The sequence below is a fragment of the Carcharodon carcharias genome, chromosome X (genome assembly GCF_017639515.1).
Source record: "Carcharodon carcharias isolate sCarCar2 chromosome X, sCarCar2.pri, whole genome shotgun sequence".
Lineage (NCBI taxonomy): Eukaryota > Metazoa > Chordata > Chondrichthyes > Lamniformes > Lamnidae > Carcharodon > Carcharodon carcharias.
Genome location: NC_054507.1, coordinates 168,101 through 190,473, shown reverse-complemented (window position 1 = coordinate 190,473; position 22,373 = coordinate 168,101). Strand labels below are relative to the sequence as shown.

Genomic DNA, 22,373 nt, shown 5'->3' with positions numbered 1-22,373 from the left:
GTTGGGAGTGCGCATTTATACAAGGTTCCCCCTCGGTTTTTATTCACAGAGTCAAATTGGTGAGAAGAGTCAAATCAGAATTTTTAAAAAATGTTAAGTAGATTAGCTATGACAGAAAACTTAAAAGTGGAAGAACTATATAAAGCAGACCACGAAAGAAGCCTTAAAAAACTTTGAACTAATGATACAAGAAGCCAATTACAGTAATGATGTGCACTGACTGTCAATAAATAGCATTAAATTTCTACCTAAATTAATGGCCAGGTTAACCGAATGTCAGGATATTAAATACCAAGAGACCATGCTTTGTTAAAGTTGTGCATTTTTTTAATAAATTTATCTAATACAACTTACATTGTGGGTACCAATGGTCTGATCCTCCAGAATTACAGTTCTGTAACATAGGAAACTTGGCATTTCCAACTAACAGTACAAAATGACCAGGCTGAAGTTGGATACAATCAGCCTTTTGTGAACCGGGGTGAAACTTGGTGGGCAACAATGTTGGCAAAAAAAAAATCTAACCGTACTTATCCAGGACATATGAAGCATCAATGCAAGGTGCATTGTAATATTACCCAAGACAATGATGACTCCATTATAGATCTTATGGTCCTTTTGCCAAGGTCATCTTTTCCCATTTACAAGTTGGCCACTGCACCTTCAGAATTAAACGGAATTTTCATTTTGACTCTGTGATAGCAAATACAAAACAGCAATTCACTCCAGAAGCTTGGAAATAATTGGCCAACACTGTTCTCCTTAGGTTAGAAGCACACATTAAAATTTCCAGGCAGAATCAAGAGATAAGCAAAGGATTACTTTCATTCTGCAACCTTCAGTCTGGAACTGATCCATTTTAGGAATTCAGTTTGTAGCCACATACATAGACTGTGCCATGGCCATGAACAAATCAGTGGTCTAGAAATGTATATATTTTTAAAATTAGCTGTAGTGCTCAGAACAGATCAGGCAGCAAAAGAGCATAAAGTGATCATCAGAACACAACCACAGCAAAAAAGGAACAAATGTCTCTCGTTTCAAGAGGAAAACAGATATTTGCGCAAAAAGACAGTTCAAGAGGTGCACATAGCAACAAGTGAAAAAAATGCTCAAACCTTCCTTTCACAGAGTTGGCACAATTAACCCTTTGAGGACTGCATTAGTATCCACCAAAATTGCATTTTCAATGAAAATGAAAAACATCTTTAGGCTTTGTATATTTCTCATACTAAACAGCAATATACTTAAAAATCACTGGTGTTGAGGTTGTGTGGCATACATACACACACTTCTGTGCTTCAAAGGCCAAGTCAGAACTTAAAAGAGCCAGAGACACAGCAAACAGCCTGTGATCCTGAAGTGTTATTTGGTTACTGCTGAAAAAAGAGACATCCCATCAAAGCTTTTTGTCTTGCACTCACCAGGACAGCTACGCAAGATAAACCAACAGTAAAGGGAAACAACAATTTATACTGCATGAGAAGAGTGTGCTGATTGGTTGGCAAGTGGACTCTGATTGGTAATACCTTGACCAGAGTTGACCTGCCTGCTTTGAATTTGAAACAAAAGCTTGGCAGTTAACAGTTAACTGTTCTCTGCTGCATTGTCCATTGCAAGGCAACCAATCAGCACTCTCTTCTCATGCAGTATAAATTGTTGTCCCCTTTACTGTTGGCTTATCTTGCATAGCTGTCTTGATTAATGCAAGACAAAAAGCTTCAATAGGATGTCCTTTTTCTAGCAATGCTCAAGTTGCATACTACCAAATATCTATTTGTTATTTGGAATGTTAATTACTAATCCTCTTAATCAACATATGTCACTTTCTGATTGTTTAATTTTTATTCTCTTAATCCTGATGAAACTTAAAAAGGCACAAACCAAAACATTTAAAATTTCTTTTTAAATTCACTTAATTTTGTTTTATGAGCATTTCCCCCTACTGCTACAATTTTAAACTCAGTGCTCGAAGCAAAGGGCTTTAAAAGATGCTAAGAGGCTTAGTTACCAAGATAAATCTATTATTTGTCTAAATGAACTGCAAGGTTAATGGTTCCTTCCATAAGAGTTCTCGTTCAAGCTTGCATCTGATTACCAGATTGTGAAACCACCATCTGAGCCACCGCAAAGCCAGTCACTCTTTCTCTGAGTTATGACAACATTACTGCCCTGCAATGCTGCGATTTGAGCTGCATTCGGAGGGCAACCAGGTGGAGGAGGCTAAATCAGAAGAGAAAAGAGAAAAATAAGTGTTTTTAAGACCCAAGCACATCTTTCAGCTTAACCAGCATACATTCATGTTTCAGCTTAGCTTCTGCTCTCTCCAAATTCCTCCTCTTCAGAATATTGAAATTGTTTTAATTGACAAGTAGGAACTAAATCATCTGGGTGGGGAAGTGATGGGCTGAAAGAAAGACTCTAGTCTTGCGACAGCAGGTCAACTCAGCCACTCATCTATGTTTAGCTTTATAAAGTACAGCCTGTCTTCCATTCCACTTGGTCAGTGTCTTTGCTCAGAGTAAACCATCATGATATTGTGTGAGTCATTTAAGAGATAAATGAGTTTGTGGGTAATGCTACTTTATTAGCCCAAGGTTGGCAGGAAATTGTACAAATCCAGTTAAAAGTAGGTCTTCCTCACTACCAATCTGCCTCAAGTCTATAAGGTTCACGCCGATGTAACAATTATTTTCACTCAGAGGGTCCTGAGTCTCTGAAACTCTCTTCCTGAAAAGGTGGTGGAAGTAGTCGTTGAATATTTTTAAGGCAGAGGTGGATAGATTCTTGGTAAGCAAGGCGGTGATAGGTTATTGGGGCGGGTGGGATGCAGATTTGAGGTCACTACCAGATCAGCCATGATCTTATTAAATGGCGGAACACGCTCGAGGGGCTGAATGGCCTACTCCTGTCCTTGTTCGTATGTTAAGGAATTCACTGACCAAAAGAATAATATAACAATGGCTTTTGGTTGATTTGGTTTCAGTAACTATAAACGAAGTAAACCCAAACTTGGGGAATTGATTTTTTTTGTGTGGGCCTTGCGCACTCCATATATCAGCACCATTGGTCAGGTCATCAAGTTTGGCAGTATGCAGGGGCACATGGCTGGCTCAGCACATGCTCTATTATCATGATACCAGGACTTCCGCAGTTGGCAGGATTAGTTTACACCCAGTCTATACTGAGGCCTATGTAAACATGAGCACAGTGCACTTAGTCTGCTGTCCCATGATTTGGCCTTCAAGGTAAGAGGGCTTATTAATACATTGGGAGGAAAACTGATCCTACAAGACCACAATGTCTAGTCTGTTCTGCAGTTTACAAATAGTTTACTCATGTCAGCAATCGATTCTGCTTTTTGATACAGTAAAAACATGAGGAAAGAAAAGAAACGGTGGGAATACTACAGGGAGGGAATCTGTCTTTTAAGCACAGTGTGCAGCAATCACAAAAAAGACAAACGTAGTCTTAGAAGGTATAGCTCGAGGACCCCAGGATATGACGGTTTATACAAAGCACTGGCCCATCTCTAGTTCGAATACTACATATGGTGCCCAGAACTGTCATGAAAGGGGAGATCATGGCTGAAAAAATAACTAAATCAAAAGAATTGGGCATTTAAGCAATGAGGGCGCTACTAGGGAGTTTTATATTGGAATAAAGTGGTTGGAGTGAAATTAAAGATATTTATGATCTTCAAGGGAACAAATAGGGAAGAAAAGGGAAGCATTCATAAGGGCTAGAAGGCTGGGAACAGATGAAGCCCATGGAGAATATAAAGAAAGTAGGAAGACACTTAAGCAAAGAATCAGGAGGGCTAAAAGGGGTCATGAAAAGTCACTGGCAACCAGGATTAAGGAAAATCCCAAGGCCTTTTATACATATGTAAAAAGCAAGAGGGCAGCCAGGGAAAGGGTAGGCCCACTCAGGGATGGAGGTGGGAATGTGTGTGTGGAGCCAGAAGAAATGGGAGAGATACTAAATGAGTACTTCTCATCAGTATTCACCAAAGAGAAGGACTTAGCGGTCGATTTGTCTAGGGAAGAGTGTGTAGATAGCCTGGATCATGTTGAGATCAAAAAAGAGGAGGTGTTAGACGTCTTGAAGAATATTAGGGTGGATAAGTCCCCAGGGCCAGATGGGATCTACCCCAGAGTACTGAGGGAGGCAAGGGAGGAGATTGCTGGGACCTTGACAGAAATCTTTGTATCCTCACTGGCTACGGGTGAGGTCCCAGAGGACTGGATAATGGCCAATGTTGTTCCATTGTTTAAGAAGGGTAACAGGGATAATCCAGGAAATTACAGAATTACAGGCCGGTGAGCCTTGCGTCAGTGGTAGAGAAATTATTGGAGAAGATTCTTCGTGACAGGATTTACTACCATTTGGAAGCAAATGGGCGTATTAGTGAGAGGCAGCATGGTTTTGTGAAGGGGAGGTCGTGTCTCACTAACTTGATCGAGTTTTTCGAGGAAGTGACAAAGATGATCGATGATGGAAGGGCAGTGGATGTTATATGCATGGATTTCAGTAAGGCCTTTGACAAGGACCCTCATGGCAGACCGGTGCAGAAGGTAAAGTCGCACGGGATCAGAGGTGAGCTGGCAAGATGGATATAGAATTGGTTTGGTTATAGAAGACAGAGGATAGCAGTGGAAGGGTGCTTTTCTGAATGGAGAGCTGTGACTAGTGGTGTTCTGCAGGGATCAGTGCTGGGACCTTTGCTGTTTGTAGTATACGCAAATGATTTGGAGGAAAATGTAACTGAGCTAATTAGTAAGTTTGCAGACAACACTAAGGTTGGAGGAGTTGCAGATAGTGAAGAGGATTGTCAAAGGATACAACGGGATATAGATTGGTTGGAGACTTGGGCAGAGAAATGGCAGATGGAGTTTAATCCGGACAAATACGAGGGAATGCATTTTGGAAGGTCTAATACTGGTAGGAATTATACAGTAAATGGCAGAACCCTTAAGTGCATCGACGGGCAGAGGGATCTGGGTGTAGAGGTCCACAGGTCACTGAAAGTGGCAATGCAGGTGGATAAGGTAGTCAGGAATGCATATGGCATGCTTGCCTTCATTGGCAGGGGTATTGAGTATAAAAGCTGGGAAGTCATGCTGCAGCTGTGTAGAACCTTGGTTAGGCCACACTTGGAAAATTGTGTGCAATTCTGGTCGCCACATTACCAGAAGGATATGGAGGCGTTGGAGAGGGTGCAGAGGAGGTTTACCAGGATGCTGCCTGGTCTGGAGGTTATTAGCTATGAGGAGAGGTTGGAGAAACTCGGATTGTTCTCACTAGAGCGATGGAGATTGAGGGGTGACTAGATAGAAGTTTACAAAATTATGAGTGGCATGGACAGAGTAGATAGTCAGAAGCTTTTTCCCAGGGTGGAAGAGTCAATTACGAGGGGACATAGATTTAAGGTGAGAGGAGAAAACTTTAGAGGAGATGTGCGGGGCAGGTTTTTTACACAGAGAGTAGTGAGTGGCTGGAATTAGCTGCCAGAGGAGGTGGTGGAAGCCGGTACGATAGTGGTGTTTAAGAGACAGCTTGACAAATACATGAATAGGATGGGAATAGAGGGATACGGACCCCGCAAGTGCAAAATGTTTCAGTTGACGGGCAATATGATCAGCGCAGGCTTGGAGGGCCGAAGGGCCTGTTCCTGTGCTGTACATTTCTTTGTTCTTTGAATATACTCAATCCCAGAATGATCAGTATGAAGATAAGCTCTAGGCCAATAAAAAGGTGAACACAGAGTGAGGATGATACATATGGAATAACCTACACAAGTAGACAACAGAAATGGAAGATGTTATAAAATTTTAAGAGGGAGCTGAAAAAATATTTAATGTACAGGGCGATCTGAAAGGCAGAGGTAAAGTGGGGTTTGCAACTGTTCATGGAGGTGGCTGTTTCCGGTTCACTATAGCTCTCTGACTAAAGGAGCATATGGGGTAGCAAGGGGGAGCCAGCAATTATTTTGCATGATACATCATTCCTGGAACCGGACTAGTCACCTTAGGAAATGAGGGGAGAATTTCTTAGAGCTTGTTCTGAATTTGGCCACCTTTTTCCCCCATGTTAGTTTTTTTGAGTTGTCATTACCAGCAATTGAAGAGGGTGGAGCTCCATAAAACCGATCAGCTCAGTATTCACGGGCATGACGGTCTATTTAATCTTTTTGTTGTGTGTTTAAGGCAGGAAATGATATTAAAATGATTCTTTTAAAAATGAAAATAGAACAAAGAGAATGGGCAAGTAGAATTGAAGTGTACATTTGCAGTTTAGTATTGTAGTTTCGAATTACAATATTAAAACTACTTCAGATTACACAGAAACATATAGAAACTAGGAGCAGGAGTAGGCCATTCAGCCCTTCGAGCCTGCTCCGACATTCATTATGATCATGGCTGATCATCCAACTCAACAGCCTGCTCCCGCTTTCTCCCCATACCCTTTCATCCCTTTCGCCCCAAGAGCTATATCTAACTCCTTCTTGAAAACATACAATGTTTTGGCCTCAACTACTTTCTGTGGTAGCGAATTCCACAAGCTCACCACTCTCTGGGTGAAGAAATTTCTCCTCACCTCAGTCCTAAATGGTCTACTCCATATCCTCAGACTGTGACTCCTGGTTCCGGACTCCCCCACCATCGGGAACATCCTTCCTGCATCTACCCTGTCTAGTCCTATTAGAATTTTATAGGTTTCTATGAGATCACCCTACATTCTTCTGAACTCCAGCGAATATAATCCTAATCAACTCAATCTCTCCTCATATGTCAGTCCCGCCATCCCAGGAATCAGTCTGGTAAACCTTCGCTGCACTCCCTCTATAGCAAGAACATCCTTCCTCAGATAAGGAGACCAAAACTGCACACAATATTCCAGGTGTGGTCTCACCAAGGCCCTGTATAATTGCAGCAAGACATCCCTGTTCCTGTACTCGAATCCTCTGGCTATGAAGGCCAACATACCATTTGCCTTCTTTACCGCCTGCTGCACCTGCATGCTTACCTTCAGCGACTGGTGTACAAGGACACCCAGGTCTCGTTGCACATTCTCCTCTCAACTTATAACCATTCAGATAATAACCTGCCTTCCTGTTTTTGCTACCAAAGTGGATAACCTCACATTTATCCACATTATACTGCATCTGCCATGTATTTGCCCACTCACTCAGCTTGTCCAAATCACACTGATGCATCTCTGCATCCTCCTCACAGCTCACCCTCCCACCCAGCTTTGTGTCACCTGCAAATTTGGAGATATTACATTTAATTCCCTCATGTAAATCATTAATATATATTGTGAATAGCTGGGGTTCCAGCACCGATCCCTGCGGTACCCCACTAGTCACTGCCTGCCATTTGGAAAAAGACCCGTTTATTCCTACTCTTTGTTTCCTGTCTGCCAACCAGTTTTCTATCCATCTCAATACACTACCCCCAATCCCATGCGCTTTAATTTTACACGCCAATCTCTTATGTGGGACTTTGTTGAAAGCCTTCTGAAAGTCCAAATAAACCACATCCACTGGCTCCCCCTCATCAACTCTACTAGTTACATCCTCGAAAAATTCCAGTAGATTTGTCAAGCATGATTTCCCTTTCATAAATCCATGCTGACTCTGTTCAATTCTGCCACTGTTTTCCACGTGCTCAGCTATTAAATCTTTTATAAAGGAATCTAGAATTTTCCCCACTACTGACGTCCGTCTGACTGGTCTATAATTCCCTGTTTTCTCTCTGCCTCCCTTTTTAAATAGTGGGGTTACATTAGCTACCCTCTAATCTGTAGGAACTGTTCCAGAGTCTATAGAATCTCGGAAGATGACCACCAATGCATCCACTATTTCTCGGGCCACTTCCTTAAGTACTCTGGGATGTAGATTATCAGGCCCTGGGGACTTATCGGCCTTCGATCCCATCAATTTCCCCAAAACCATTTCCCTACTAATACTGATTTCTTTCAGTTCCTCCCTCTCACTAAACCCTGTGTTCCCCAACATTTCTGGTATGTTATTAGTGTCCTCTTTTGTGAAGACAGAACCAAAGTATATACTTAGTTGGCCAGCAATTTCTTTGTTCCCCATTATAAATTCCCCTGTTTCTGACTGTAAGGGACCTACATTTGTCTTCACCAATCTTTTTCTCTTCACATACCTATAGAAACTTTTACAGTCAGTTTTTATGTTCCCTGCAAGCTTACAATTGCCTCTTTACTGCAGTTGCTTCAGCATGACAATACACAAACTGAAAATTTCTAAAACAACCTGATATACATTCAATTCAAACTTTAACAATCATATATAGCACATTTGGTATGGTTACAAAATTTAGTGTGGCACACAATTACAGGTGTTCAGAACACTTACTGGGAGATTAGCAGTAGCTCCTGCCCCAAATCTTGCACCTGCATCAAACCCTCCGTTCATGACCACGGTTGAAGATGGAGAGAAGACCTGTGGCACTGCATAGTACCGCATGGGCATGCCTGCCCCATTTGGACCCACTTGCATTTGGGCTGGGACTGGCACATAGAAACCACCTGGATAGCCAGCACTCAAGTTAAATGGAGCCTGGACATATCTTGGCTGTTGGTGAAGCTGGGATGCAAACAAATTCAATTATCGTTTTAAAGTAAACCGATATAAAGTTCATAGTATAATGCAGTCTGAGGCCATTAGAAATAAACAGAGACGATCCTGGAAACACACAGCAGGCCCATCAACATTTGTAAACGGGTTCAAATTTCAGGTCTGACCATGAGGTCTTATGAAAAGTCTACAGCTTCAAACTTAGCTTCCCTCTTTTCAAATGCAGATGGATCTGTCTAGCACTTCCTGTTTTCTGTTCCAAGTTTCCAGCATGTGTGTTCCTCCTCCTGTTCATTCTCCTAGAATTCTGCTTTACACCTTTAGTTCCTCTGTAAGGGGGTATAGTGGTAATGTCACTGAGTGAGTAATCCAGGGGCCTAGTTTAATGTTCTGGGGACACAGGTTCAAATCCCATCAGGGCAACTAGTGGAATTTAAATTCAATTAATAAATCTAGAATATAAAGCTAGCCTCAGTAATGGTGACCATCGAAAAATAGGAAGCAGAGAGTAATGGTCAATGGATATTTTTCGGCATGGAAGAAGGTTTGTAGTGGGGTTCCCCAGGGGTCGGTGTTGGGACCCTTGCTGTTCCTGATATATATTAATGACCTAGATCTTAGTGTGTAGGGGACAATTTCATGGTTTGTGGATGACACGAAGCTTGAGAGTGTTGTGAGCTGTGAGGAGGATGATGTGGAACTTCAAGAGGACATAGACAAGTTGGTGGGGTGGGCAGCAGGTGCCAGATGAAGTTCAATGTGGAGAAGTGTGAGGTGATGCATTTTGGTAGGAAGAACATGGTAGGAAGACAATATAAAATAAGGGGTGAAATATTGAAGGGGGTGCAGGAGCAGAAAGACTTGGGTGTATATGTGCATAGATCATTGAAAGTGGCAGGATAGGTGGAGAGAGCAGTTAATAAAGCATATAGTATCCTGGGCTTTATTAATAGGGGCATAGAGTACAAGAGTGAGGAGGTTATGCTGAATTTATATAAGACACCTCAGCTGGAATATTGTGTACAGTTCTGGGTGCCATATTATAGGAAGGATGTGAACACATTGGAGAGAGTGTAGAAGAGGTTTACAAGAATGGTTTCAGGGATGGGAAACTTCAGTTACAAAGATAGGTTGGGACTGTTCTCCTTGGAGAGACGAAGGGTGAGAGGAGATTTGATAGAGATGTTCAAAATCATGAGGGGGCTGGACAGAGTAGATAGGGAGAAACTGTTCCCACTTGTAAAAGAATTGAGAATGAGAGGACACAGATTTAAAGTGATTTGCAAAAGAAGCAAGTGTGATGTGAGAAAAAACTTTTTCACACAGCGAGTGGTTTGGGTTTGGAATACACGGCCTGGAAGTGTGGTGGAGGCAGGTTCAATCGAGGCATTCAGGAGGGTATTGTTTCTATTCAAATAATCATCTAATGTGCAAGGGTATAGGGAAAAGGCAGGGCAATGGCACTAGATCACAATGCTCATTTGGAGAGCCAGTGCAGACATGATGGGCTCATTGGCCTCCTTCTGTAACTATTGTTAAAATCCATCTAGCTCACTAATCCCCTTTCAGGAAGGAAATCTACCACCTTGGCTGGCCACATGCGACTCCAAGATCCATAGAATGCGGTTGATTCTCAACTGCCCTCTGAAATGGCCATGCAAACCACTCAGTTCTAGAACAATCAGTGATGGGCAACAAATGCTGCGTAGCTATCATCTAATAGCACAGTAATGGAGTACTGTAATACAGATGAGACAACACAAGGCTCGATTGGTCTCAGGATTCTGAGGTGACATCCATGCTTCACACTTGGGTCACATGTCATCTGAACCTCACAGTAAATCACATATTGGTCCTTACTTCCAGCTGTTATTTTGATAAAAAAGTAAATTAAATAAATTAAGTCATCTATTTCCTGCCATCCTCATTAAAAGTATTCTGACCTCAAGAAATTAAAATTAATAACCAATTCTCTAAATTAAAATGTTTTCTAGTTAAATTATAGTAATCTATTTTTGGTGCAAATGTTTTTACTTCTTTATTCGTTTTTTATGGGCATCGCAGGGTAGGCCAACATTTATTGCCCATCCCTAATTGCCCTTGTTCAGAGGGCATTTAAGAGTTAACCACCTTGCTGTGAGTCTGGAGTAGGACGGCAGATTTCCTGCCCTAAGGGACATTAGTGAACCAGACGGGTTTTATAACAATCGATGATAGTTTCACGGTCACCGTTAGACTTTTAATTCCAGCTCTTTATCAAATTCAAATTCATGGTGGGATTTGATCCTGGGTCCCCAAAGTATTACCTTGGATCACTGGAGTACCAGCCCAGTAACAATACCAGTACACCGCTGCCTCCCTGTAATGGTAATTCTACGTTAGTGAATGAGGTGGGCAGGGGCTGAGATTGTTCTGACAAAGCAAAATGCTTTCAATTGGGCTCCAAGCTAAGTACACAAAAAACGGATAACTTGGCAGAGCCGCAAGTCTGCAACAATTATAATCATTCAGGAAACTATTAACATTTTGAGCTAATTATTTGATAAAGTATTTTGCTTTTTGTAGTCAAAACATTTGGACTAAACTGGAAAACTGAAGAAACCATGTTTTCCACCAAATTCACATTCTAAGTTACGTCAGCTGCAACAGTGGTTTCCAAATGAGGGCACGCGATTAGATGCTGGGGATGGGGGCAGGCGGAGAGGAGGGGGGCAGGCGGAGAGGAGGGGGATGCGGAGAGGTGGGGGGGAGGCGGAGAGGAGGGGGCGGGGCGGAGAGGGGTGGTGGGGGCGGGCGGAGAGGAATGCGCTGACAGGCCGGGACAAACAATGAGTTCAGGAGTGAATATTTCCAGAAATCAAGATCTTGGCATGTCATAACATTCAAGGCTATGGGCCAAGTGCTGGTAAATGGGATTAGGTAGGTAGGTCAGGTGTTTCTCACCTGTCGGTGCAGACTCGATGGGCCGAAGGGCCTCTTCTGCACTGAGATTCTGTGAACTTCTGTTCTTTGCTGATGCACAAATCCTCTGTGGACTGATCTTGCAGCCCACACATTGCATGGCACCAACCGCATATGTGCAGGAGATTGGAGGGAGCATGGGAAAAGGGATGCTGGAGTCTGGAGAGAGCAGGCAGGGAGGGAAAACATGATGCAGCTCGAAAAGGAGAGAGGAGAGAGGAGAGGGGAGAGTGAGGTTGCCACAGAGTGAATGTGATTTACCTCCCACCCCCACCAGGCCTGTCACTCCACCCTCCCCATTCCCTTAACCCAGGATAACTATTTCCAGCTTGCTTCTCCCCGCCATCCCCTTTACAGCTGGATCACACTCTGCAACAGGAACAGCAACGAGTTGATTTCTTGGAAGCCCGCTGTACACACAACCCAAAAAACCTCAAAACAATCCAATTCACTTCAGAGAGCGTGTGCCGGACTGTCCATGCTGCAGCTGATGTTCCGAGTTGTGCAATGACATCATCCCCTTGCTCCCTCTTGTTGAATGGCATGGGCCTCGCAAAAGAAACTTACAGCTCAAACAATGTCAAACGGACAGTGCTGTGGATTTGTCAAATCCAGCTTCTGAACAACGATGACAGCACCCTGCGTGATCTTGCATTGCCTGTTCACTGGGTCAGCTATTTAAAGGAGCCCAAAAGTTAATTGTTGGGATGACCTGGCATGGAGTGCTCAAAGAAGCAAATGGGGAGAATTTTTTCTAAGTCAGGTGGGCTGGTCAGGAGCGGGCTGGGGTGGGTGATGAGCTGATCGCTGCCCGCGATCGGCTGCACGCCGCCATTTTACATGGGTAGGCCAATTAAGGCCTGCCCAGCATAACGCACACCCGGTATATACTCGATAGAGTTTAGAAGGATGAGTGGGGATCTGATTGAAACGTACAGAATACTGAAAGGCCTGGATAGAGTGGACGTGGAGAAGATGTTTCCATTAGTAGGAGAGACTAGGACCCGAGGGCACAGCCTCAGAGTAAAGGGAAGACCTTTTAGAACAGAGATGAGGAGAAACTTCTTTAGCCAGAGAGTGGTGAATCTATGGAATTCATTGCCACAGAAGGCTGTGGAGACCAGGTCATTGAGTGTATTTAAGACCGAGATAGATAGGTTCTTGATTGGTAAGGGGATCAAAGGTTACGAGGAGAAGGCGGGAAAATGGGGTTGAGAAACTTATCAGCCATGATTGAATGGCGGAGCGGACTCGATGGGCCAAATGGCCTAATTTCTGCTCCTATGTTTTATGGTAGCGCTCAGTGTTGCATGTGCGGGTGGGGGGAAAGAGTTGGGACCTGTGCTCTTTCGCACAAAAGAGTGCAGCAATCTCCCTGAGGCACAGAGCTGCCTCAGGGAGATTATTTATTAAAAACTTTTATAATCTATTCAAAGTCAAAATTTATTTAAACATGTCCCATCATGTGACAGTGTCACATGAGCTGGGACATATATGTGAAGTTTGGAAAATTTATTTAATTAATTTTTAAAACTTTCAGGAAACCTCATCCTGCCCGTGGAGGAGGTTTACTGGAAAACGTGAAGGCCGCTTGGGCTCTTCGCCTGCCCGCCAATTAAGGTTGGATGGGCAACATAAATTTGGATTTAATTAGTACGTTAATGGCCTTAATAGGCCTTTTAATTATCGGCAGGCACGCAGCAGAGTCTGGCGTGTGCGCACCGAACGAAATAGCGAAAGGACGCGTGCCCAATGTCATCGTGTGCCATTTTACTCGCCGGCATGTCAGGCCCGCCCCAGCATGTCGATGCCAATATTCTGCCCAATGCTTCTAAAGCCTATCTCTTCAGCCAAGTTTTTAAGTCACATATCTGAGTATCTCCTTTGGCTCACTGTCTTGCATTGCACTACTGCAAAGCATCTTGGGATCTATTACTATGTTAGAAGCAGCATATAAAACGGAAGCTGTTGTCATCGTCGTCATGTTAAGGCTCTTCGAATAACTGTGCCTGAAATGCACAAGGTGGCAGGACAATGCCCTATCCACCATAAATTCTGCCTTAGATATTCTCTCAAGACAGATATAGGCCAATAAAAACCAGTGACAGTTGGAACAAATGTAACACATTTCAGCAGAGCTCCTTTCTCAAAGAGGAGAAACAGAAAACCATACTGCCCTGTTCCAGACAGAAGACTATATGCAACGCTTTCAAATGGGGGACTTGGCGCCTTGCGTTCTGCCAACCCCGGGACCTTGCGTTCTGCCAACCCCGGGGCCTTGGCGCCTTGCGTTCTGCCAACCCCGGGACCTTGCGTTCTGCCAACCCCGGGGCCTTGGCGCCTTGCGTTCTGCCAACCCCGGGGCCTTGCGTTCTGCCAACCCCGGGGCCTTGGCGCCTTGCATTCTGCCAACCCCGGGGCCTTGGCGCCTTGCATTCTGCCAACCCCGGGGCCTTGGCGCCTTGCATTCTGCCAACCCCGGGGCCTTGGCGCCTTGCATTCTGCCAACCCCGGGGCCTTGGCGCCTTGCGTTCTGCCAACCCCGGGGCCTTGGCGCCTTGCGTTCTGCCAACCCCGGGGCCTTGCGCTCTGCCAACCCCGGGGCCTTGGCGCCTTGCGTTCTGCCAACCCCGGGGCCTTGGCGCTTTGCGTTCTGCCAACCCCGGGGCCCTGGCGCCTTGCGTTCTGCCAACCCCGGGGCCTTGGCGCCTTGCGTTCTGCCAACCCCGGGGCCTTGGCGCCTTGCGTTCTGCCAACCCCGGGGCCTTGCGTTCTGCCAACCCCGGGGCCTTGGCGCCTTGCGTTCTGCCAACCCCGGGGGCCTTGCGTTCTTTCAACCCCGGGGCCTTGGCGCCTTGCGTTCTGCCAACCCCGGGGCCTTGCGTTCTGCCAACCCTGGGGCCTTGCGTTCTGCCAACCCCGGGGCCTTGCGTTCTGCCAACCCCGGGGCCTTGGCGCCTTGTGTTCTGCCAACCCCGGGGCCTGTCTGATAATGACGATGCATTTCTGGCAAAGTGTTGGGTGAGTATCGTTCTCCATGTGGTGGGAATCAGTTTTTTTCTTTATTAGTACCACAGTCGTGGCAGCAACTTACCCAACTTTCACTGCAGCAGCCAACGCTGCTGCGTACTCACAACCCGGATGGTTTCAAAACACACAGAACATGGTTATAATCAATATCTGCATATGCATATATGTTTTGGGCACAGTTAGATATATGATCTAGATTCTAGGTCAGTTCTTGAAGCTTTTTTATTACAGGAAGGGCTTTCTTCATTAATGTTATTTTTATTGTACAATATGCACTTTCTCCAGGCTTGTCTGCTTCTGGTGTTATTTCACAGCTGTCAGTTTGATACTGGCACCCATTATTACTGTGTATGTTCTGATACTTGCTGAGAAAATACGGTTCTCTTACTCCTTACAAAAACACTGGGTGGACCAGTCAGCTTTGATGGGAGCAAAGAATGATGATAGGCTATCAGCCTGCCTAAACAAAGCCAGCCCAATTTGCCTTTGCAGTTAAGTCCACTAATGCCAGTTGTAGCTTTTGGAAGTTCAGCCTCAGTCCAGTGTTTCTTCGAAAGAGGAGCCACAGATATGACATAACTCTTCAAAGAGGGCGCTCTGAGCTATACCACATATTTTTAAACACTATGCTCACTAACCTTATGGTGGAAAGGCACAGAAGATTTTGTGTAACACCGAATCTGGGGTTTTCCTTACCCTGAGAGAGACATGAAGTCCAGTAAAAATAGAAAAATAACAACAGAGGTACCATTGGAAAACAGGGTATATTCTATAGGCCACTAACTAGTGGGAAAGCTATAGAGGAACCAATTTTCAGGGAAATTATAGAGAAATGCAAAAAGTATAGAGTCGTTATAAAAGGGGGACTTTAATTGGATAGTGATAGTGTAAAAGTTGCGGGGGTGGGGGTGGGGGGGGGGGGGGGGGGGGGGAGGGGGGGGGGGGTGGAAAAAAGAGTTGCAGACTTGTTTTCAGGAGACTTTTCATGATCAGTCTGTTTCCAGCCCAATGAGGAAGGAGGCGTTGCAGTTTGTAATTTAAAGCCCGGTTTCGGATGGTTCCCAGTGCAGGACAATTGTCCAGGGGAAGTTTGCACTTCTGGGCAATTGCTGTGCGATTCTTATCTGGGAACCTCTGGAAGGTAGAGGTGGGTGGGGGGGAGGGATTTCCCGACACATCTTTGAGGTGCTTTCCCCCCTCACCACATTTTAGGAAGGATGTAACGGCTTGAGAGAGAGGGTGCAAAACAAAAATTATGGGAATGATTCCATGGAAAAGGGAGATCATAACGTGGATAGATTGGAGAAGCTAGAGCTGCTCTCATTGGAGAGAAGGTTGAGAGGAGAATTGATAGATGTGTTCAAAATCATGAGGGGTTTGGACAGGGTAGATTGATCTGGTTTTTATGGTACAGAATCGAGAGTTAGGCTAACAATTTGTTTGCATAAAAACAGCCCAGATCTATTGGATGTAAAGGAATGGAAGAGAAATTGCTACCTCAATATTGTCACCTTTATTAAGTAATAATGAACTTAAGAAAGGGCAACAACTATCAAAGCATCGAGAGAAATAAATAGTGCAAACGAGTTTCTTTTTTAGAAAGGACCATAAGTATATCACCATGGTATTGGAAGAGATGACAACGTTCTGGGAGCATAGAGGGTACTTGAGATTTTGACCAAGTACTGTCCCAAGCAATGCATTTACCACCATGGAGCTAGCAACCTGGGTATGAAAAAGGAGCAGAGGCTCAGACTCTTGCTATGATGACACAAAACTAGGTGGGAATCTAAGTTGTGAGGAGGATGCAAGAAGCTTTCAAGGGGATATTTTATTTTTATTTGTTCATGTGATGTGGGCATCGCTTGGCTATTTAGGTAGGTTAAGTGAATGGGCATGAACAGGGCAGATGGAGTATCATGTGAATAAGCGCAAAGTTATCACAAGTGCCAGGCAATGACCATTTCCAACAAGAGAGAATCTAACCATCGGCCCCTGACATTCAATAGCATTACCATCACTGAATCTCCCACTATCAACATCCTGGGGGTTACCATTGACAAGAAACTGAACTGGACCAGCCATATAAATACTGTGGCTACAAAAGCAGGTCAGAGACTAGGAATCCTGCGACGAGTAACTCATCTCCTGACTCCCCAAAGCCTGTCCACCATCTACAAGGCACAAGTCAGGAGTGTGATGGAATACTCCCCACTTGCCTGGATGAGTGCAGCTCCCACAACACTCAAGAAGCTCAACACCATCCAGGACAAAGCAGCCCACTTGATTAGCACCCCATCCACAAACATTCACTCCCTCCACCACGAACACACAGTAGCAGCAGTGTGTACCATCCACAAGATGCACTGCAGCAACTCAGCAAGGCTCCTTCAACAGCACCTTCCAAACCCAACCACTAGAAGGACAAGGGCAGCAGACACATGGGAACACCATCACCTGGAAGTTCCTCTCCAAGCCACTCACCATCCTGACTTGGAAATATATCACCGTTCCTTCACTGTCACCGGGTCAAAATCCTGGAACTCCCTTCCTAACAGCACTGTGGATGTACCTACACCACATGGACTGCAGCGGTTCAAGAAGGTAGCTTACCACCACCTTCTCAAAGGGCAATTAGGGATGAGCAATAAATGCTGGGCCCAGCCAACAATGCCCACTTCCGTAAATGAATTTAAAAAATGGAATATCCCTTCTCATCCATTACTATCCGGGCCAAAAGCGCACACATTTTTTTGAAATATAAAAAAAGAGTGGAATGTATTACTTGAGTTAGAAGAGATACCACGTCATAAATGTATAAATTAGGTAGGTTAGAAGGGCAGGGTGGGCACATGGGGTTAGGATGACTGTCCACTTAGAAGATAAACACCGATATGGATTGGTTAGGCTGAAAGAGCCTGTTTGTGTATTGTAATTATTACATAATGCTGTCAAAATTATTTTAAATTAACCTTTGTACAATCAGGCAAGGTCATGTCAGCATGCTCGTGGTGAAGTGTTACACTGAAAAGACAGTGATCTCTCTGCTCCCACTGCTGTATCGCAGAATTAATGCACAGTGCTTTTACTAAAGAAATTCCTTTCTATAGTAGATTCACTTTTCATCTTGGCACCGATTAAATAATTTGTGTAAATCAACTTAATCAAATTAAAATATTTGCTATATCTTTGCTAACATTTCTTGGACTGTCCTGCATTTACCTTTTTACTACAATGCTACTTTTCTTCAGGTCTTTACATGTCCTGCACAGCTACATTACAGTGATATTTGTGCCTTACCCTTCTATGCTTCCAAGTTGTGCATCTTTTTCAGGCTCTTATGCCAGATCTCAGTGGGAAGACAGCATTAAGCTGGACCAGCATATTCCGATGCTTCCTTTGCATGCTAAGGAGATGTCCTTCTGCTCAACATGTTCTTGCATCACTCCATAAGTGTGCTTAAGTAGAAACTGCAGAGACTTGTTCCTGAATCAGCTTTTTTTCTATTAGCATTCAGATATTGTCTCTAGTAGTTGCAGCACCCCAGGAGGGCATTGAACACTGACATGTGCGCTGATCGAATGGTTTGACAAATGTTAAAGGATTTATTGCAATTCACCACGACAGGTGATGGTCTTAAAACCGGCTACCTTGGAACTGAGGCCACACTGAATTTTGGGTCTTGCCGGATCTCTGGTTGGGTGGTTTGGGTCAAGTTGGGTTGGATGGGGTCAGGGGTTGCTCGGAACACAGGGACAGAATAGCCCGCAAAGCCGATATCTAGTCACGCCCCATGCAATGCCAGTGCTAATTTTCCCGGTCAGTTATATTTTTATTTTTTCAATTAAAATTGATGCATGCCTCAATATCTCTCTCCTAGGTAAACACAGGATTAATTCTGAAACAACGTACACACGTGGCTAGCCCATTTCATCTTGTATATTGCTACAGACAAGTACCAAAGTACTCATGACAATATAACCTAAAGTTCAGCAAAAAAAATACTCATAGGGAGAACCAAATTGCCTCACAAAACCACCGATTGGTGAGCACTGAAAAGTTACTGACCAGTTTGAGTCACTGATGACGTGTTTTTTTTTATTCGTTCATGGGATGTGGGCATCGCTGGCTGGGCCAGCATTTATTGCCCATGCCAAATTGCCCCTTGAGAAGGTGGTGGCAAGCTGCCTTCTTGAACCGCTGCAGTCCATGTGGTGTAGGTACACCCACAGTGCTGTTAGGGAGGGAGTTCCAGGATTTTGACCCAGTGACATGAAGGAACGGTGATATATTTCCAAGTCAGGATGGTGAGTGGCTTGGAGAGGAACTTGCAGGTGGTGGTGTTCCCATGTGTCTGCTGCCCTTGTCCTTCTAGATGGTAGTGGTTATGGGTTTGGAAGGTGCTGTCCAAAGAGCCTTCGTGAGTTCCTGCAGTGCATCTTGTAGATGGTACACACTGCTGCCACTGTGCGTCAGTGGTGGAGAGATTCACTCCCTCCATTCACTGTTTGTGGATGGGGTGCCAATCAAGCGGGGCTGCTTTGTCCTGGATGGTGTTGAGCTTCTTGAGTGTTGTGGGAGCTGCACTCATCCAGGCAAGTGGAGAGTATTCCATCACACTCCTGACTTGTGCCTTGTAGATGGTGGACAGGCTTTGGGGAGTGAGTTACTCACTGCAGGATTCCTAGTCTCTGACCTGCTCTTGTAGCCACAGTATTTATCTGGCTGGTCCAGTTCAGTTTCTGGTCAATGGTAACCTCCAGGATGTTGATAGTGGAGGATTGAAAGATGGTAATGCTATTGAATGTCAAGGGGGCGATGGTTAGATTCTCTCTTGTTGGAGATGGTCACTGCCTGGCACTTGTGTGGTGTGAATGTTAAGTTTGCCTGAGTCAGAAAGCTGTTGGTTCAATTCCCACTCTAGAGACTCGAGTACATTTCTGAAGCAATGCTGCACTGTTGGAAGTGGTAAACCAAGGCCCTGTCTGCCCGCTGAGGTCCCATAGCACCATTTGAAGAACAGCAGGGGAGTTTCTCCACATGTCTTGGCCAATGCCAATATTTACCTCCTGAAAGATTAAAAGGCCCTCTCTCTCATTGCTGTTTGGGGTACCTTGCTGAGCATAAATTAGCTTCAACAACTTCAGATCTTGAACTCCCTCCTCTATACCCACCCCCTTCTGTTTCTTCCCCCTACCTTTTGCTTTTTCCAATAATTTATATAGATTTTTCTTTTCCCACCTATTTCCATTATTTTTAAATCTATACCTCTTACGCCCTGTTAGTCTCATTTCACCCCACCCCCACTAGAGCTGTAACTCTTTCGAGTACAAACACGTTTCCATCTGTTTTTCAGATGATGTTACATTGTTTTCATAGTTTGCCATTGTGAGATTTGAACTCTTGATCTTGGGGTTATAAACCCAGTTCCATAACCACTTGGCTATTTAGGCCAAGCACTAGAGCTGTACCTTGCATGTCCTGCCATCCATTCTTAATTAGCACATTCTCTTAGATAATATCACCACCTTCAACACCTCTTTGTTCTTTTGTCTGTGACATCTTTTGATAATCTGCTCCTATCACTGCTTGCTTGTCCCTACAACCACACTACCCCCTCCACTTCTCTCCCCCCCATCCCCAACTCCTTAAACCAGCTTATATTTCACCCCTCTCCTATTTTTACTCAGTTCTGTTGAAGGGTCATGAGGACTCAAAACATCAACGTTGTTCCTCTCCGCCGATGCTGCCAGACCTGCTGCGTTTTTCCAGGTATTTCTGTTTCTGTTATAAATTAGCTTCTGCATTTGTCCACCGAGTAATTATAAATCAAAAGTAATTAATTAACTGGGATGTGCTTTGAATGTTCTGAGGATGTAATAGACCCTTTATAAATAGAATTTCTTTTTTTGATCCAGGCGAGGAGTGAGCACGTGAAGGTTAAATATGACGAGCACGTGGAGGAGCCCAGACAGGTCTAAAAATGACATGTGGAGAAACTCCCTGCCTCTTGTTATAGAATGCACACACGCTAGATCCTGACATTTCTGCATAACCTGGGAGTTACTGAGGAGGATGGAGCGTGGGAGCGATGCGGTTGGGCGTCAGGTGGATTCTGAGATTATCTGATAAACCCTGGGAAGACATGTGGGTTCCTGGGACTGGAACACGGGGGAGCTGGGATATGGGTGTATATATAAAGGTGAGGTACTAGGCATAGAACCGAGGGAATGGAGGAGGGGAGAGAGGGAATGGAGGAGGGGAGAGAGGGAAAGGGGGAGGGAGAGAGGGAAAGGGGGAGGGAGAGAGGGAAAGGGGGAGGGAGAGAGGGAAAGGGGGAGGGAGAGAGGGAAAGGAGGGGAGAAACAATGTGGCTATTGTCCACAAATATGGGAGTGAGGGAGAACTTAAGTAGGCATTCAGTGTGGGACAGCTCAAGAGGTTCGAGGCTTGGAGAACTAGAATGTGAGATTTCACATATACCACACACAAAGTTTCACCTGTCACTATTCATCATGTTCTACAGGTTCAATTATCTGTGCTAATTATCAGACCATTTGTGCATTACACATGGAGCAATTTGCCCCAACTCTCACTCATTGCCAAATTTTACTCAGCAGTCAAGCTCCCCTCCTTCACTCCCTCTCACCCCAATATCTCTATTTGCTCCTAGCTGGGAGGAAAGTAAAGTTTCTGAACTGTACTGCAATTCACTGTACTCTTGGTTAAAAGAGCAAACACCATCTAAATGCAATGGCTTTTACAGGCCATTGTGAAAGTGCCTTTTTCCATGATGTAAACTAGCTGACTCACCTCTGCATAAGATGGAGGAGCTTCTGTGTAAGGTGGTGCCGGAGGAGCTTGAACAGCAGACAAATAGTTTGGCGGAGCCATATTTGGCTGCTGTGTAGGATAACCTTGCTGCTGAGAATATGCTCCTAAAAGGTAAATGAAGAGAAAAGATTACACACATGAGGACACGCGGTTCAGAGCAGCATGATTCTACATTCAAAAAGCAATACTGGTGACTTATCAACCTCTGCCCATTTGATTGATGTGTCGTTGGTATGAGAAAAAGCCTACGTCTGGAAGTTAGGATGTATACAGTAGGGACATCCAGTTTCCTAAAAAAGTAGCTATAACGTTATTAGCTGTATTTCAAGGTGCGGCACTGAATGATGGTAAGGTGGCACATCAGCAGCTACAGAAGCTGGGGGTGAAGTTCATGCCAGCCAAAAGTAAACCCAACAGAGGAAACTAAAAAAACTGCGTTTCTGACAAGTGGAGGGAGAACACAGAAAAATTCAGAAAAGCATGGAGGCTTATTTTAATGTTCGGAAATACTTCTGAAACTGGATCACTGCACTTCAAAAAAGAGAACACATAAGATCTTGATCATCTTGCAAAAGCACTTTAGGTGACCCAAATGTCATCCAATTTGCTTACATTGCTGTGGTAACTATTATAAATCAAGAAAGAATTGTACTTTCATTTCATTTTTACAGGGAAACATCAAAAGTTTGTTTTGCTGAAGAAAACTTTGAAGGCTATAATTTTAAATTTAAATCTATCATCATACCCTATATTCCATCCAACATAAAAAGGTCATTATTGGCCTATTTGTACAAAAAGAGAAGATAATTTGCTGTATAAAGGGCAGATTTGAGAGCATGCTACATTTTCATAACAGTAGTGATCAACAGTAAACATGGACATGGTTATATCTAATAAACAAGACAAATCACTGAAAGACAAACCACAAAGCTTGCTC

The 22,373-nt window shown here is 44.2% G+C and overlaps 1 protein-coding gene across 1 annotated transcript in view; it reads right to left on the bottom strand.

Moving 5' to 3' along the window:
* Positions 1–1,914: 1,914 nt before the first annotated feature.
* The window catches only part of dazap2 (DAZ associated protein 2), a 46,618-nt gene continuing 26,159 nt past the window's right edge, over positions 1,915–22,373 (bottom strand). Inside the window, exons 2-4 of the mRNA XM_041180545.1 lie at positions 21,416–21,540; positions 8,390–8,620; positions 1,915–2,223 (exon numbers count right to left, since the gene is read on the bottom strand). Coding sequence (XP_041036479.1) covers positions 2,095–2,223; positions 8,390–8,620; positions 21,416–21,540 — 485 coding nt within the window. The 3' untranslated portion in view covers positions 1,915–2,094. The remainder of the gene's footprint in view (positions 2,224–8,389; positions 8,621–21,415; positions 21,541–22,373) is intronic.